This window comes from Salmo salar, chromosome 09, assembly GCF_965601325.2.
Source record: "Salmo salar chromosome 09, fSalSal1, whole genome shotgun sequence".
NCBI lineage: Eukaryota > Metazoa > Chordata > Actinopteri > Salmoniformes > Salmonidae > Salmo > Salmo salar.
Window position 1 is genome coordinate 88,763,017 of NC_138299.1, and position 16,291 is coordinate 88,779,307.

Below are 16,291 nucleotides of genomic sequence, written 5' to 3' on the forward strand. Positions count from 1 at the left end.
CCATAGAAAATCTGTGGAGGGAGCTGAAGGTTCGAGTTGCCAAACGTCAGCCTCGAAACCTTAATGACTTGGAGAAGATCTGCAAAGAGGAGTGGGACAAAATCCCTCCTGAGATGTGTGCAAACCTGGTGGCCAACTACAAGAAACATCTGACCTCTGTGATTGCCAACAAGGGTTTTGCCACCAAGTACTAAGTCATGTTTTGCAGAGGGGTCAAATACTTATTTCCCTCATTAAAATGCCAATCATTTTATAAAATTTGACATGCGTTGGTCTGGATTTTTTTGTTGTTATTCTGTCTCTCACTGTTCAAATAAACCTACCATTAAGATTATAGACTGATCATTTCTTTGTCAGTGGGCAAACGTACAAAATCAGCAGGGGATCAAATACTTTTTCCCCCCACTGTATACCTTTTGATTTGATGTAATCAATTAAGCCACCTAAGATGTTTTAAAATGTCCTATAGTAGCATAGGCCTGTTAGTAAAACACTTATGTATTTAGATACTAGACAGAGTACCCCATTCAGATGATCCAGATTCATTTCCTAAGGAACACACAAACAAGAGAGACTCCTGTCAACCTGCAGTTCACTGCCATGCTGCCAGTCACGCTCACTCACTCACCACAGTGTTTTGAAAACTTTGTTGCGTCACAGCATGCAAAATACTGCCACGTCAGGGATAACGCAGGGAGACAGAGCTCGAGTCTATCCTATTCTACTACAGTCCTCCGACTGTACAGGTGTCATTTCTACAGACTAAATCAACCCCTAGGGTCCATAAAGGGTTCCACAGATTTATCAAGGGGATGCTGTTGGATGCACAAGGTAGGCTACTGCTAGCAACTTTTAATATATCTATTTCAGCATCCTTATTGCAACACCTAAACAGACATTGTCATTGCATTGTCAGTCCTGTATGTGTTTTAAAAAAACAAATTGTTGTAGCTATAGCTTATTCATGTATCTGTTGTTAGTGAAACAATTATATTCTTAACCATTCAAATTCCTTCATTTGCCTGTGTGTTTTGTGTTATATGATTTTATTAAAAAAAAATCACATATGGAACATATCATCTATACTCAGGAGACTTATCAAACACTCACAAAGAGGACTAGGCCTACTAACATTGGAGTGGACTTATCAGGATAACTACATCCCCTGGAATATCACCCTTTCACCTGGGAATGATGGACAACACAACACCCCCAGCTCTGGAGGAAATGAAGGATGTAGAGAAAGAAAAGGAGACGGTAGAAGGAGAGTTGGGGAACGGAGAACATGATAATGACAATGAGGATGGATTTGTTGGAATCTTGAAGGATGTTGAGCAACATCTGCCCACTGCTGACATGACACCCAGTGTGTTTAGTGGGGTGAAACTCCAAACCAAACTTCTCTCTAGCCCGGACTCACCATCTAACAGTCTGGAACTACAAGACCACAGTGGAGGACCAGAAGAAAGATCCAGGAAAATGGGAGACACAGAACCAGGCTCTGAACTGCATGTGACTCAAGGCCTTTTGTTTGATATTCAAAGATGTGACAGTGGAGTGCGGGAGAGGGGAGAAGAACATGTAGAGGAGGAGGGGTCAGAGAGGGAGAGAGTAAAGGATTCAAGGATGAACAGAAGGAGCGCAAAGGAGAGATGGAGACTGAGTAAGAGGGAGAGGTCGGGAGAGAGCATGCCAACAGCAAAGACAGAGGGATGGGAAAAGATGGAGAAAAGAGAGAGATGGAGCAGGTCAGGGAGGATGAGAAAGATGGAAGAGGAAGAGGGGATGCAAGATGGAGGTGTGCTGAATGAGAGGAGCGAGGAGAGGAAGAGTACAGAGCAGACACGTGATAAAGAGACCGAGCTTGAGAGGATAGGGGACAGAATGACAGACAGAGAGGACACAGGGGATAGAGAGATAAACAGAGAGGACACAGGGGATAGAGAGATAAACAGAGAGGACACAGGGGACAGAATGACAGACAGAGAGGACACAGGGGATAGAGAGATAAACAGAGAGGACACAGGGGATAGAGAGATAAACAGAAAGGACACAGGGGACAGAATGACAGACAGAGAGGACACAGGGGATAGAGAGATAAACAGAGAGGACACAGAGGATAGAGAGATAAACAGAGAGGACACAGGGGATAGAGAGATAAACAGAGAGGACACAGGGGACATAATGACAGACAGAGAGGACACAGGGGACAGAATGACAGACAGAGAGGACACAGGGGATAGAGAGATAGACAGAGAGGACAGAGAGATCGACAGAGAGGACACAGGGGATAGAGAGATAGACAGAGAGGACACAGGGGATAGAGAGATAAACAGAGAGGACACAGGGGATAGAGAGATAGACAGAGAGGAAAGAGAGATAGACAGAGAGGACACAGGGGATAGAGAGATAGACAGAGAGGACACAGGGGATAGAGAGGTGGAAGGAGAAAGATCAGGGGATCGAAAGACGGAAGGGGAAAGTGTCAGGGATGGAGAGAAGGAAGGTGCCAGCAGCCTTAGCTCTGAGGGGAGCTGTAGTGAAACCCACTGGTCTCCTTCACCCCATCCCATCCTCTCCAGGATGCTCATGCATTCCTCCGTCTCTTCCTCCGCTTCCTCATTCAACTGCTCCTCAGCGGAGAGCGATGAGGTCTTCAGCGAAGGAGAGGACACTGCCAGCAAGAGGAGCACCATGAGGAGGGTGAGATTGAGAACTGAACATGAAAAGAGAAAGAGTGTAGGCCTATTAGATACACCATACTTTTGGAGATCATATTTTAAATAGACAATATCTCACTGGTTTCATCCACTGTAGGCCTACACTGTAAATATTAGGGCTGGGAATTGCCAGGATCCTCACAATACAATATTATCCCCATATTTAGGTGCCGATATGATATGTATTGCAATTCAATTCTGTGATTGTATTCCGATTCCATGGTCCTGACATATTGTCTGCTGCAGAGAGACACGAGAGAGCATAAGAAAACCAGTTTTGATCAGTCATGGAAATAAAAGTGCTGAAAACAAATTGGCTCCCCATTGAAAAACAATATGGAGAACAAGCTATGAAGGATAAATACTGTCATTTTGGTGCATATACAGCCAACTAGCGCTAAAATAATATTGCAATATTATCAAATCGATACAATACATTGTGAAAAATATATGTAACTGTATCGATTATTTCCATTGATGCCTTTATTCTCCATGAAAGAATGTGTGTAATTTCCATCCCATTCTCAACCCCTCTGTCTAACTGCAGTCTGCGATTTGCATGAGTTTGAAAGCGAGCCTTGAGCCCGGCACATTTGAATAGGATTTGCATGGGTCCTACTGATGGAGATAGGGGAGACCGGAGAGGGGGGTGGTGGGTGTTCCACCAGTGTTGTCCCACTCCCCTTAGTGTGGACCTACAGTATTTGACTCAAGCTATGCCCATTATGAAGCTAAAGAGAGAGATCATAAAAAGCAGGCTATTTTATGTGAATAAGACAATGGAAATTCTCTTTACTCCAGTGTCGCTCCTGGAGGACCTTCCTGACCATGATGCAGTGGTCAGTGCGTCGGCAGAGTTCATGGGTCCAGCTAGCAGGACATCAAGGCATGTGTCCATTCAACAACACAAACACATCGCTATCGCACTTTATATGTAGTGTATAATTCACTCTATCACATCTCTCCCCTGCCTCTGTGTTGCTAGGTAACTTCCAGTTGAGTGAGGGGGGCGAGGTGCTGAAGCGTTTCAGTGAGGTGGAGGCTGTGTGTCTGCAGGCCCTCATGGCTGACCCCCTGCGTCCGTTTGTACCGCAGTACCATGGCTCGGTCAACAGGGGGGGCAACAGTTACATCCGCCTGGAGGACTTACTGAGTGGCCTGAAGAACCCTGTCATCATGGACTGCAAGATGGGCGTGAGGTAGTGTGTGTGTGGGGGGGGGTTCTTCTACCCTTGTTGGGACTTAAAATCCACAAAAGTCTCCACAAGGATAGTAAAACAAGGAAAATGATCACCAATGGGGACATTGGTTGGGGACATAATGGGGACATAACGGTGTGTGTGTGTGTGTGTGTGTGTGTGTGTGTGTGTGTGTGTGTGTGTGTGTGTGTGTGTGTGTGTGTGTGTGTAATACAAACTACTGTTGACATAATGGTTTCTCTCAGGACATATCAGGAGGAGGAATTAACCAAATCACACACCAAGCCCACCCTACGGAATGATATGTACCAGAAGATGGTCAAAGTAGATCCGACGGCTCTCACTGTGGAGGAACACGAGCAGCGAGGTGTGACGAAGTGGCGCTACCTGCAGTGGAGGGATAACACCAGCTCCACCTCCACACTAGGCTTCAGGATTGAGGGCATCATGGTGAGAGACACGGCTTCAACACCCAAACCTCTTCTGTCCTCTGATTGGCTAAATGATTTTAAAAAATCTTATTTTGTGCCAGTCTTTATTTATTGACTTCATCATTGATGTTTTAAAGTCCTGACTGTTCTTGACCCCTGTGTCTCTCAGGCTACTAACTTCTCTGGATTATATATACTGGGGCTATATACAGTTCCTTCGGAAAGTATCCACTTTGTTGCGTTACAACCTTATTCAAAAATTGATTTAATAGTTTTTTTCCCTCATCAATCTAAACACAATTCCCCATAATGACAAAGCAAAAACAGGTTTTTAGAAATGTTTGCAAATGTATTAAAAATTAAAAGAAATATCACAACTACATAAGTATTCAGACCCTTTGCTATGAGACTCGAAATTGTGCTTAGGTGCATCCTGTTTCAATTGATCATCCTTGAGATGTTTCTACAACTTGAATGGAGTCCACCTTTGGTAAATTCTATTGATTGGACATGATTTGGAAAGGCACACACCTGTCTATATAAGGTCCCACAGTTGACAGTGCATGTCAGAGCAAAAACCAAGCTATGAGGTCAAAGAAATTGTCAGTATGAGCTCAGAGAAAGGATTGTGTCGAGGCACAAATCTGGGGAAGGGTACCTAAACATTTCTTCAGCATTGAAGGTCCCCAAAAACACAATTGCCTCCATCATTCTTAAATGGAAGACGTTTGGAACCTCCAAGACTCATACTAGAGCTGGCCGCACAGCCAAACTGAGCAATCGGTGGAGAAGGGCCTTGGTCAGGGAGGTGACCAAGAAAGTGATGGTCACTCTGACAGAGTTCATCTGGGGAGATGGGAGAACCTTCCAGAAGGACAACCATCTCTGCAGCACTCCACCAATCAGGCCTTTATGGTAGAGTGGCCAGACGGAAGCCACTCCTCAGTAAAAGGCAGCCCACTTGGAGTTTGCCAAAAGGCACCTAAAGACTCTCAGACCATGAGAAACAAGATTGTCTGGTCTGATTGAACCCTTTGGCCTGAATGCCAAGCGTCACGTCTAAAGGAAACCTGGCACCATCCCTACGGTGAAGCATGGTGCTGGCAGCATCATGCTGTGGGGATGTTTTTCACCGGCAGGGACTGGGATACTAATCAGGATCGAGAGAAAGTTGAACCGCGCAAAGTACAGAGAGATCCTTGATGAAAACCTGCTCCAGAGCGCTCAGGACCTCAGACTGGGGCGAAGGTTCACCTTCCAACAGGACAATGACCCTAAGCACACAGCCAAGACAACGCTGGAGTGGCTTCGGGACAAGTCTCTGAATGTCCTTGAGTGGCCCAGCCAGAGCACAGACTTGAACCTGATCGGACATCTCTGGAGAGACCTGAAAATAGCTGTGCAGTGACGCTCCCCATCCAACCTAAAAGAGCTTGAGAGGATCTGCAGAGAAGAATGGGAGAAACTCCCCAAATACAGGTGTGCCAAGCTTGCAGCATCATACCCAAGAAGTCTCAAGGCTGTAATCGCTGCCAAAGGTGTTTCAACAAAGTACTGACTAAAGGGTCTGAATACTTATGTAAACGTGACATTTGCAAAAAAATCTAAAAACTTGTTTTTGTTTTGTCAGTAGGGAGTATTGTATGTAGATTGATTTAATCCATTTCAGAAATCATTTTATCACATTTTTTACATGCGTTTTTCTGGATTTTTTTGTTGTTATTCTGTCTCTCACTGTTCAAATAAACCTACCATTAAAATTATAGACTGATCATTTCTTTGTCAGTGGGCAAACGTACAAAATCAGCAGGGGATCAAATACTTTTTTCCCCTCACTGTATGTATACTGGGCTTCTGTATGCTGGGCTTCTGTATGCTGGGTTTATGTATGCTGGGTTTATGTATGTCGGCTATCGCCAGTTAACACTTGATCTGATTGAATCTAGGCCTTAGTCTGCGTCTGTCCCTGTGTGTCCATGTTAGATGGAGAACGGCAGCATACAGCGGGACTTTAAGATGCTCACCCCAGCACAGGTCACCGAGGCCCTCCTCTCCTTCACCAAGAGTCATCTACACATCCTGGTCAGTCATTCACCATCAACAGCTCTAATAATGTAGCTGAATATATCTCATTTTCACCCTGCACTCTCCCTTCCTGTTTCTCACCCTTAGAAGGCCTACCATTCCAGACTTCAGGCTCTGGATGAAGCCCTGAAGGAATCCACATTTTTCAAAGCCCATGAGGTCAGTTGATATGTGCTACTTAAACATGTCAACCCTCCCTCTACTTCATAATAACATATTTAGCCTCAGAACTAGTCATACAGTAATGCTTTGGGTTCACCTGGCAGGTGATTGGCAGCTCGCTCCTCTTCGTCCACGACTGGACCAGTAAGGCCAGCATCTGGATGATAGACTTTGGGAAGACCACCCCGTCGCCCAGCACTGTGCAGCTGAGGCACGACGTCCCATGGGCCGAGGGGAATCGGGAGGATGGGTACCTGATCGGGCTGGCCGCCCTCACCTCCCTCGTGGGTCAGGCCATCAGCCAGGCAGCATGCAGATAGGAGGAGAAGCATGGAGAGGAGACAGACAGTGTCACACACACCCTGCAGGAACAGGAACACACACGACTAAAAGTCAGGGGGGTCAGGGCGGTCAGGGCGAGACAGCACAGAATGAAAGTACTTCTGATTGAAGAAGAGAGGCCACATCAGGACAATACTCACAGGAATGTGTTCTCTAATTTACATGGATGATGTTTGTGGATGATTGCAATAGACACTATTAATGGATAGAATTCTCTTAACTGTTTAGAAATAAGACAATCTTTTTCTATTTCTCACAAAAACAACCTACTGTACAAATGCCTCATCTATAGACATCATATTGACAGTTATCAATATATTCTAACTCAAATGTGCACCATAGACCATGGTCTGGTTTGTCTCATTTGCTTGTGCCATTAAGGAAATTCAATTTGAATAGCCACAGTAGATACTCCAGGCTTTGTGGTGGTGGTTATCTCCTGAACCATCACTGCAGGACAGGTGAGGGAGGTTAACACCCAACATCAGATGCAGCCAACAAAAACAGGATCTTTCATTTCACATTCTTTCAGCATTACATCTGTGGCACACGTGGGCAAAGTTCATGAGGTCAAGGTTGACAGGAATTGTCTTTGCTGCTCAATGGATGTCCCTGAGCCCTATCAGAGATACTGTACTTTTGAGGAGATGGGAAACTCCAATGGAATCGTATTAACGCCCATTGTGTACGTTGCCCTGCGTCGTCAATGGGCTGCGCGGTGCATTCTGGGCAATTCAGGGACAAGGAGAGCTCTCCTTCAAGGAGTGAATGGGAGTCAGTTGGGTGCTAACTCAAAGAAATCCAATCAAATCAAATGTCACTTGTCCCAAGCAGCAAATACAACTGGTGTAGACTTTTTCCTTAAATGCTTGCTTACGAGCCATTCCCAACGATGCAGTGTTTAAAAATAAATATAAAATAGTAACACGAGGAATAAAATACACAACAATGGAGCTATATACATTGAGTACAGTACCAGATCAATGTGGAGCTATATACAGGGAGTACCAGATCAATGTGGAGCTATATTACATTTACATGTAAGTCATTTAGCAGACGCTCTGATCCAGAGCGACTTACAAAATGGTGCATTCACCTTATGATATCCAGTGGAACAACCACTTTACAATAGTGCATCTAAATATTTTAAGGGGGGGGGGGGGGTTAGAAGGATTACTTTATCCTATTCCTTAAAGAGGTGGGGTTTCAGGTGTCTCCGGAAGGTGGTGATTGACTCCGCTGTCCTGGCGTCGTGAGGGAGCTTGTTCCACCATTGGGGTGCCAGAGATTAAATTAATGCAGTGTTTAAAAATAAATATAAAATAGTAACACGAGGAATAAAATACACAACAATGGAGCTATATACAGGGAGTACGGTACCAGATCGATGTGGAGCTATATACAGGGAGTACGGTACCAGATCAATGTGGAGCTATATACAGGGAGTATCAGATCAATGTGGTACTATATACAGGGAGTACAGTACCAGATCAATGTGGAGTTATATACAGGGAGTACCAGTACCAGATAAATGTGCAGCTATATACAGGGAGTACCAGATCAATGTAGAGCTATATACAGGGAGTACCAGTACCAGATCAATGTGGAGCTATATACAGGGAGTACCAGTACCAGATCAATGTGGAGCTATATACAGGGAGTACCAGTACCAGATCGATGTGGAGCTATATACAGGGAGTACAGTACCAGATCAATGTGGAGCTATATACAGGGAGTACCAGTACCAGATCAATGTGCAGCTATATACAGGGAGTACCAGTACCAGATCAATGTGGAGCTATATACAGGGAGGGGAGAGCCCAATTCACATTGACAGGGTTGTAGTGGAGCGGGTCGAGAGTTCAAGTTCCTTGGCGTCCACATCACTAAGGACTTAACATGGTCCACACACACCCGCACAGTTGTAAAGAGTGCACGGCAGTACCTCTTCCTCCTCAGGAGGCTAAAAAGATTTAGCATGGGCCCTCAGATTCTCAAAAAGTTCTACTGCTGCACCATCAAGAGCATCTTGACTGGCTCCATCACCGCTTGGTATGGAACATGCACCGCCCTTGACTGCATAGAGCTACAGAGGGTGATGGGGACAGCCCAGTACATCACTGGGGCCAAACTCCCTGCCATCCGACACAAAACAAATACATACATATTACACACACACACTTTTACACCCATCATTTGCTGGTGCTCCTCTGTTCTTAACTTACTCTTCGTATCTATCCTAATGCCTAGTCACTTTACCCTGCCTTCATGTACATAACATGTACATAACAATAAAGTATTTGAGGTAGATATCTATCCTGATGCCTAGTCACTTTACCCTGCCATCATGTACATATCTACCTTAAATACCTTATTATTATCTTTCCTGATGCCTGGTCACTTTACCCCGCCTTCATGTACATATCTACCTTAAATACCTTATTATTATCTATCCTGATGCCTGGTCACTTTACCCCGCCTTCATGTACATATCTACCTTAAATACCTTATTATTAACCTTATTATTATCTATCCTGATGCCTGGTCACTTTACCCTGCCTTCATGTACATATCTACCTCATACCATATTATTATTTATCCTGATGCCTGGTCACTTTACCCCGCCTTCATGTACATATCTACCTCAAATACCTTATTATTATCTATCCTGATGCCTGGTCACTTTACCCTGCCTCCATGTACATATCTACCTCAAATACCTTATTGTTATCTATCCTGATGCCTGGTCACATTACCCTGCCTTCATGTACATATCTACCTCATACCTTATTATTATCTATCCTGATGCCTGGTCACTTTACCCTGCCTTCATGTACATATCTACCTTAAATACCTTATTATTATCTATCCTGATGTCTAGTCACTTTACCCCGCCTTCATGTACATATCTACCTTAAATACCTTATTATTATCTATCCTGATGCCTGGTCACTTTACCCCGCCTTCATGTACATATCTACCTTAAATACCTTATTATTATCTATCCTGATGCCTGGTCACTTTACCCCGCCTTCATGTACATATCTACCTTAAATACCTTATTATTATTTATCCTGATGCCTGGTCACTTTACCCCGCCTTCATGTACATATCTACCTTAAATACCTTATTATTATCTATCCTGATGCCTGGTCACTTTACCCCGCCTTCATGTACATATCTACCTTAAATACCTTATTATTATCTATCCTGATGCCTGGTCACTTTACCCCGCCTTCATGTACATATCTACCTTAAATACCTTATTATTATCTATCCTGATGCCTGGTCACTTTACCCTGCCTTCATGTACATATCTACCTTAAATACCTTATTATTATCTATCCTGATGCCTGGTCACTTTACCCCGCCTTCATGTACATATCTACCTTAAATACCTTATTATTATTTATCCTGATGCCTAGTCACTTTACCCTGCCTTCATGTACATATCTACCTTAAATACCTTATTATTATTTATCCTGATGCCTGGTCACTTTACCCTGCCTTCATGTACATATCTACCTTAAATACCTTATTATTATCTATCCTGATGCCTGGTCACTTTACCCTGCCTTCATGTACATATCTACCTTAAATACCTTATTATTATCTATCCTGATGCCTGGTCACTTTACCCCGCCTTCATGTACATATCTACCTTAAATACCTTATTATTATTTATCCTGATGCCTAGTCACTTTACCCTGCCTTCATGTACATATCTACCTCAAATACCTTATTATTATCTATCCTGATGCCTAGTCACTTTACCCTGCCTCCATGTACACATCTACCTCTAATACCTTATTATTATCTATCCTGATGCCTGGTCACTTTACCCTGCCTTCATGTACATATCTACCTTAAATACCTTATTATTATCTATCCTGATGCCTGGTCACTTTACCCTGCCTTCACTTTTGAGCCAGGAGAGGTTGACAGGCATATTATTAATATTTGCTCTCTGTGAACATCCAAGGACCAGCCGTGCTGCCCTGTTCTGAGCCAATTGCAATTTTCCTAAGTCCCTCTTTGTGGCACATGACCACATGACTGAACAGTAGTCTAGGTGCAACAAAACTATGCCTGTAGGACCTGCCTTGTTGATAGTACTGTTAAGAAGGTAGAGCAGCGCTTTATTATGGACAGACTTCTCCCCATTTTAGTTACTGTTGTATCAATATGTTTTGACCATGACAGTTTACAATCCAGGGTTACTCCAAGCAGTTTAGTCACCTCAACTTGCTCAATTTCCACATGATTTATTACAATATTTAGTTGAAGTTTCAGGTTTAGTGAATGATTTGTCCCAAATACAATGCTTTTACTTTTTTAATATTTAGGAACAACTTATTCCTTGCCACCCATTCTGAAACTATTTGCAGCACTTTGTTAAGTGTTGCAGTCATTTCAGTCGCCGTAGTAGCTGACATGTATAGTGTTGAGTCATCCGCATAGACACACTGGCGTTACTGAAAGCCAGTGGCATGTCGTTAGTAAATACTGAAAAAAGTAAGGGGCCTAGATAGTTGCTCTGGGGAATTCCTGATTCTACCTGGATTATGTTGGAGAGGCTTCCATTAAAGAACACCCTCTGTGTTCTGTTAGACAGGTAACTCTTTATCCACAATATAGCAGGCAGTTTACTGAACACATCAGCAAGATAGGCAAGGAGTGCTCCCCAGTCTGTGTCCTCGAACACATCCACAAGGGGGTGTGAGTGCTCAGACAGAAAATCACTTACTTTGGCACCCAGCTCAAAAAGCCTCTTTAGCGTTTAACCTCTTGATAGCCAATGGACGTCGGCGTGAAGCAGTAGCTGCTGGTGCTCAGTCACACTGTCATCACAGAGCCTTTCAAACGGTCAATGATTCAGAGGCCCGGACGAGATAAAGTGAATCACTTTCACTGCGTCATTCAAAACATAATGTAACCTAGGACTCATTCTCTTGCTAGCCAATTCCTCTCTGTGAATGATACAGACCTTTTTGTGGGCAATTAATCATTTCACTATCCCGTGCATTGATGCTGCATGATCCGTGCACACATGAACACAGGATTTCCAATCCTGATTGAACGCCGAGAATGAGCAGTCAATAACGTGAAACACATCTTCACCTGTACTCTCCGTAAGCTTCTTGCAGAACAGAATGTGCTCATTAATTAGCGAAATCTCTCTGTATCGCACAAACGCAATCAACGGGCTTCCCCACTGACATCAGTTGATTCATCCGACTGCAGAGAAAATGGACAGGAATTATTTTTATTTTTTTCACCAATTGATCAACAATATCAACTCTCACTCAATGACTGGGCTGAGCGGGAACTGTCAACAAAACAAAGGAGATGATCGTGGACTTAAGGAAACAGCAGAGGGAGCACCCCCCATCCACATCGACGGGACCGCAGTGGAGAAGGTGGAAAGCTTCAAGTTCCTCGGTGTACACATCACTGACAAACTGAAATGGTCCACTCACACAGACAGTGTGGTGAAGAAGGGGCAACAGTGCCTCTTCAACCTCTGGAGGTTGAAGAAATTTTCTGTATCTATAATTCTTAAAATAATTGTTATGTATTTTGTGAACGTTTATCGTGAGTAATTTAGTAAATTCACCGGAAGTTTGCTAGTTCTGAACATCACATGTTAATGTAAAAAGCAGTTTTTTGATGTAAATATGAACTTGATTGAACAAAACATGCATGTATTGTATAACATAATGTCCTAGGAGTGTCATCTGATGAAGATCATCAAAGGTTAGTGCTGCATTTAGCTGTGGTTTTGGTTTTTGTGACATATATGCTTGCTTTGAAAATGGCTGTGTGATTATTTTTGGCAGGGTACTCTCCTGACATAATCTAATGTCTTTAAAATGGTGTAAAATAGTCATATGTTTGAGAAATTGAAGTTATAGCATTTTTGAGGTATTTGTATTTCGCGCCACGTGATTCCACTGGCTGTTGACTAGGTGGAACGCACACCTCGCCCAGACAGGTTAATGGGGGCCTGTTTGTCCCGCCTTTTCCTGTGGTCCACGATCAGCTCCTTTGTCTTGCTCACATTGAGGGAGATGTTGTTGTCCTGGCACCACACTGCCAGTTCTCTGACCTCCCTATAGGCTGTCTCATCGTTGCCAGTGATCAGGCCTACCACTGTTGTGTCATCAGCAAACTTAATGATGGTGTTGGAGACGTGTTTAGCTACGCAGTCGTGGGTGAACAGGGAGTCCAGGAGGGGACTAAGTACACAAACAATCCAAAACAATGGCAAAGTCTTCTCATGCTTTGTTGATTTCAAAAAAGCTTTTGACTCAATTTGGCATGAGGGTCTGCTATACAAATTGTTGGAAAGTGGTGTTGGGGGAAAAACATATGACATTATAAAATCCATGTACACAAACATGGGCAAATAACAAACATTTCTTTCCACAGGGACGTGGGGTGAGACAGGGATACAGCTTAAGCCCCACCCTCTTCATCATATACTACAAATTGGCGAGAGCACTAGAACAGTCTGCAGCACCCGGCCTCACCCTACTAGAGTCTGAAGTAAAATGTCTACTGTTTGCTGATGATCTGGTTCTTCTGTCCCTAACCAAGGAGAGCCTACAGCAGCACCTTGATCTTCTGCACAGATTCTGTCAAACCTAGGCCCTGACAGTAAATCTCAGTAAGACAAAAATAATGGTGTTGCAAAAAAGGTCCAGTTGCCAGGACCACAATACAAATTCCAGCTAGACACTGTTGCCCTAGAGCACACAAAAAACTATACATACCTCGGCCTAAACATCAGCTCCACAGGTAACTTCCACAAAGCTGTGAACGATCTGAGAGACAAGGCAAGAAGGGCCTTCTATGCCATCAAAAGGAACATAAAATTCAACATACCAATTGAGATCTGGCAAAAAATACTTGAACCAGTTATAGAACCCATTTCCCTTTATGGTTGTGAGGTCTGGGGTTCGCTCACCAACCAAGAATTCACAAAATGGGACAAACACCAAATAATGCAGAATTAGGCCGATACCCGCTAATTATCAAAAAACAGAAAAGAGACGTTAAATTCTACAACCACCTAAAAGGAAGCGATTCCCAAAACTTCCATAACAAAGCCATCACCTACAGAGAGATGAATCTGGAGAAAAGTCCCCTAAGCAAGCTGGTCCTGGTGCTCTGTTCACAAACACAAACAGACCCTACAGAGCCCCAGGACAGCAACACAATTAGACCCAACCAAATCATGAGTAAACAAATAGATAATTACTTGAGACATTGGAAAGAATTAACAAAAAAACTGAACAAACTAGAATGCTATTTGGCCCTAAACACTGAGATAGCACAGTGGCAGAATATCTTACCACTGTGACTGACCCAAAATTAAGGAAAATGTTGACTATGTACAGACTCTGAACATAGCCTTGCTATTGAGAAAGGCCGCCATAGGCAGACCTGGCTCTCAAGTAAGTCAGGCTTTGTGCACACTGCCCACAAAATGAGGTGAAAACGGAGCTGCACTTCATAACCTCCTGCAAAATCTATTACCATATTAAATACATATTTCCTTCTGATTATACAGACCCAACAAATCCAATTTTGATAAACTCCCATATCTATTGGGTGAAATACCAGTGTGCCATCACAGCAGACCTGTTGCCACAAGAAAAGGGCAACCAGTGAAGAACAAACACCATTGTAAATACAACCCATATTTATGTTTTTTTATTTTCCCTTTTGTACTCAAACTATTTGCACATCGTTACAACACTGTATATAGACATAATATGTCATCTTTATTCTTTTGGAACTTTTGTGAGTGTAATGCTGTTACATTTTTATTAATTATTTCACTTTTGTTTATTATCTATTTCACTTGCTTTGCCAATGTTATTAACATGTTTCCCATGACACTAAAGCCATTTCTATTGATTTAATTGATAATCGGAGATTTCCCGAGTTCCCAATTGTTTTGAACACTAACGTGGTTATCTGATACCTAAAATAACAATCCAAGCGTTGTAGCTAAGACATGGCATGTAACAGCAACGCCTGGGCAGAGGAACGCATACAGTTTGGTTTTGACCTTCCAAAGATGGCGTATTTATAAATCTAACTTTCGGCTTTCGCAACTGACGCAATGACGTCCCCCACCGTACAATCAATTCGCGTATGAAAACAATAAACAATCCTGAGAAACGGGAGATATGCATGAGGACCTGTCGCCAAGTTTAGACATAAATACCGTTAAAAGAGGAACTGAAACAACAAGTATAACGTCTTGTAAAACGACGTTGGACTCATCGGTCCGGACACAAAGGATTTCCGAGAGACGGGTTACCCCCTTCCTTAGACCCCTACTAGGCTCTAGCTAGCTAGCTAACCAGTCCTGTAGCTCGTTCTTCGTTAGTACACTTTGTTTTGTTTGTTATGCAGTTGCCGGAGGACTATTTTCGCATTCGTTTTCCTCCATCGCCTCATCGCTCCCTCACCCTGAACTCGCTGGCCCTATGTCTCGCTGGCTTTTCCCCTGGTCAGGCTCAATCAAGAAGCGGGCCTGTCGGTACCTCTTACAGCATTACCTCGGTCACTTCTTTCAAGAACGACTGAGTTTGGAACAGCTGAGTTTGGACCTGTACAATGGTAGTGGTGTCATCAAAGAAATCAACATCGATGTTTGGGTGAGTTAGTCAAAGTAGTAAGGCAGTTTAACTGTCAAGGAACAGCTGGTCCCTTTTGTGTGTTCCCATGCACTCCGACCCTCAATTTTTTTTTCGCATTTTCAGGACTTGAGTATAACAACAATATCAACGCTTCTCGTGAGTTCAAGGAACAGCAGTTCCGATAAATATTTTTGTCAGCATCTGATTGGAAAATAACTCGCCTCATCCAGTGTCCCTGCAGTTCAGTTGAAATATACTGTATATAACTTAAGTCTCGCAAACTCACTCACTTTCAATCTGCACATCAGACAAAACCATTGCCTGACGCCATTTCCACCAGCTGTTTATTGTAGGACACGGTGTATCTTTTTCCAACATCATCTTCCACTCATCTCTATTCATTTCTCATCGCCCATTTCCTTCCTTCCCTCCCCCCAGGCAGTCAACGAGCTCTTGGAGTCTCTTGGGGCTCCACTTGAGATTGTGGATGGGTTTGTGAGCAGCATAGAGGTCACAATTCCCTGGTCAGCTCTTGTCACTGACCACTGCACCCTCGTCATCTCAGGCCTTCAGATAACATGCAGACCCAAGTACAGGACCCGTAAGTCTCAGCCTGACAGCCAGTCTTACCTTGTTATTGTTCCTGTCATTGCCTCAGGCCTATCAGGTTCAGGAAGGAAGTTGTGGTAACCATT

The 16,291-nt window shown here is 43.4% G+C and overlaps 2 protein-coding genes across 3 annotated transcripts in view; both read left to right on the top strand.

Annotated features, from left to right (window-relative positions):
* Positions 1-467: 467 nt before the first annotated feature.
* Positions 468-7,280, top strand: LOC106612103 (uncharacterized). The gene is made up of 8 exons (XM_014212961.3): positions 468-831; positions 1,091-2,703; positions 3,522-3,606; positions 3,706-3,919; positions 4,165-4,369; positions 6,334-6,432; positions 6,523-6,594; positions 6,702-7,280. Exons 2-8 carry the CDS (start codon positions 1,192-1,194, stop codon positions 6,915-6,917), a joined length of 2,403 nt encoding a protein of 800 aa, XP_014068436.2. The 5' UTR covers positions 468-831; positions 1,091-1,191; the 3' UTR covers positions 6,918-7,280.
* A 7,786-nt stretch (positions 7,281-15,066) lies between these two features.
* The window catches only part of LOC106612100 (autophagy-related protein 2 homolog A), a 51,242-nt gene continuing 50,017 nt past the window's right edge, over positions 15,067-16,291 (top strand). For both annotated transcript variants that reach the window (XM_014212954.3, XM_014212955.3), the window contains exons 1-2: positions 15,067-15,614; positions 16,035-16,197. In XM_014212954.3, coding sequence (XP_014068429.3) covers positions 15,444-15,614; positions 16,035-16,197 — 334 coding nt within the window. In that variant the 5' untranslated portion in view covers positions 15,067-15,443. The remainder of the gene's footprint in view (positions 15,615-16,034; positions 16,198-16,291) is intronic.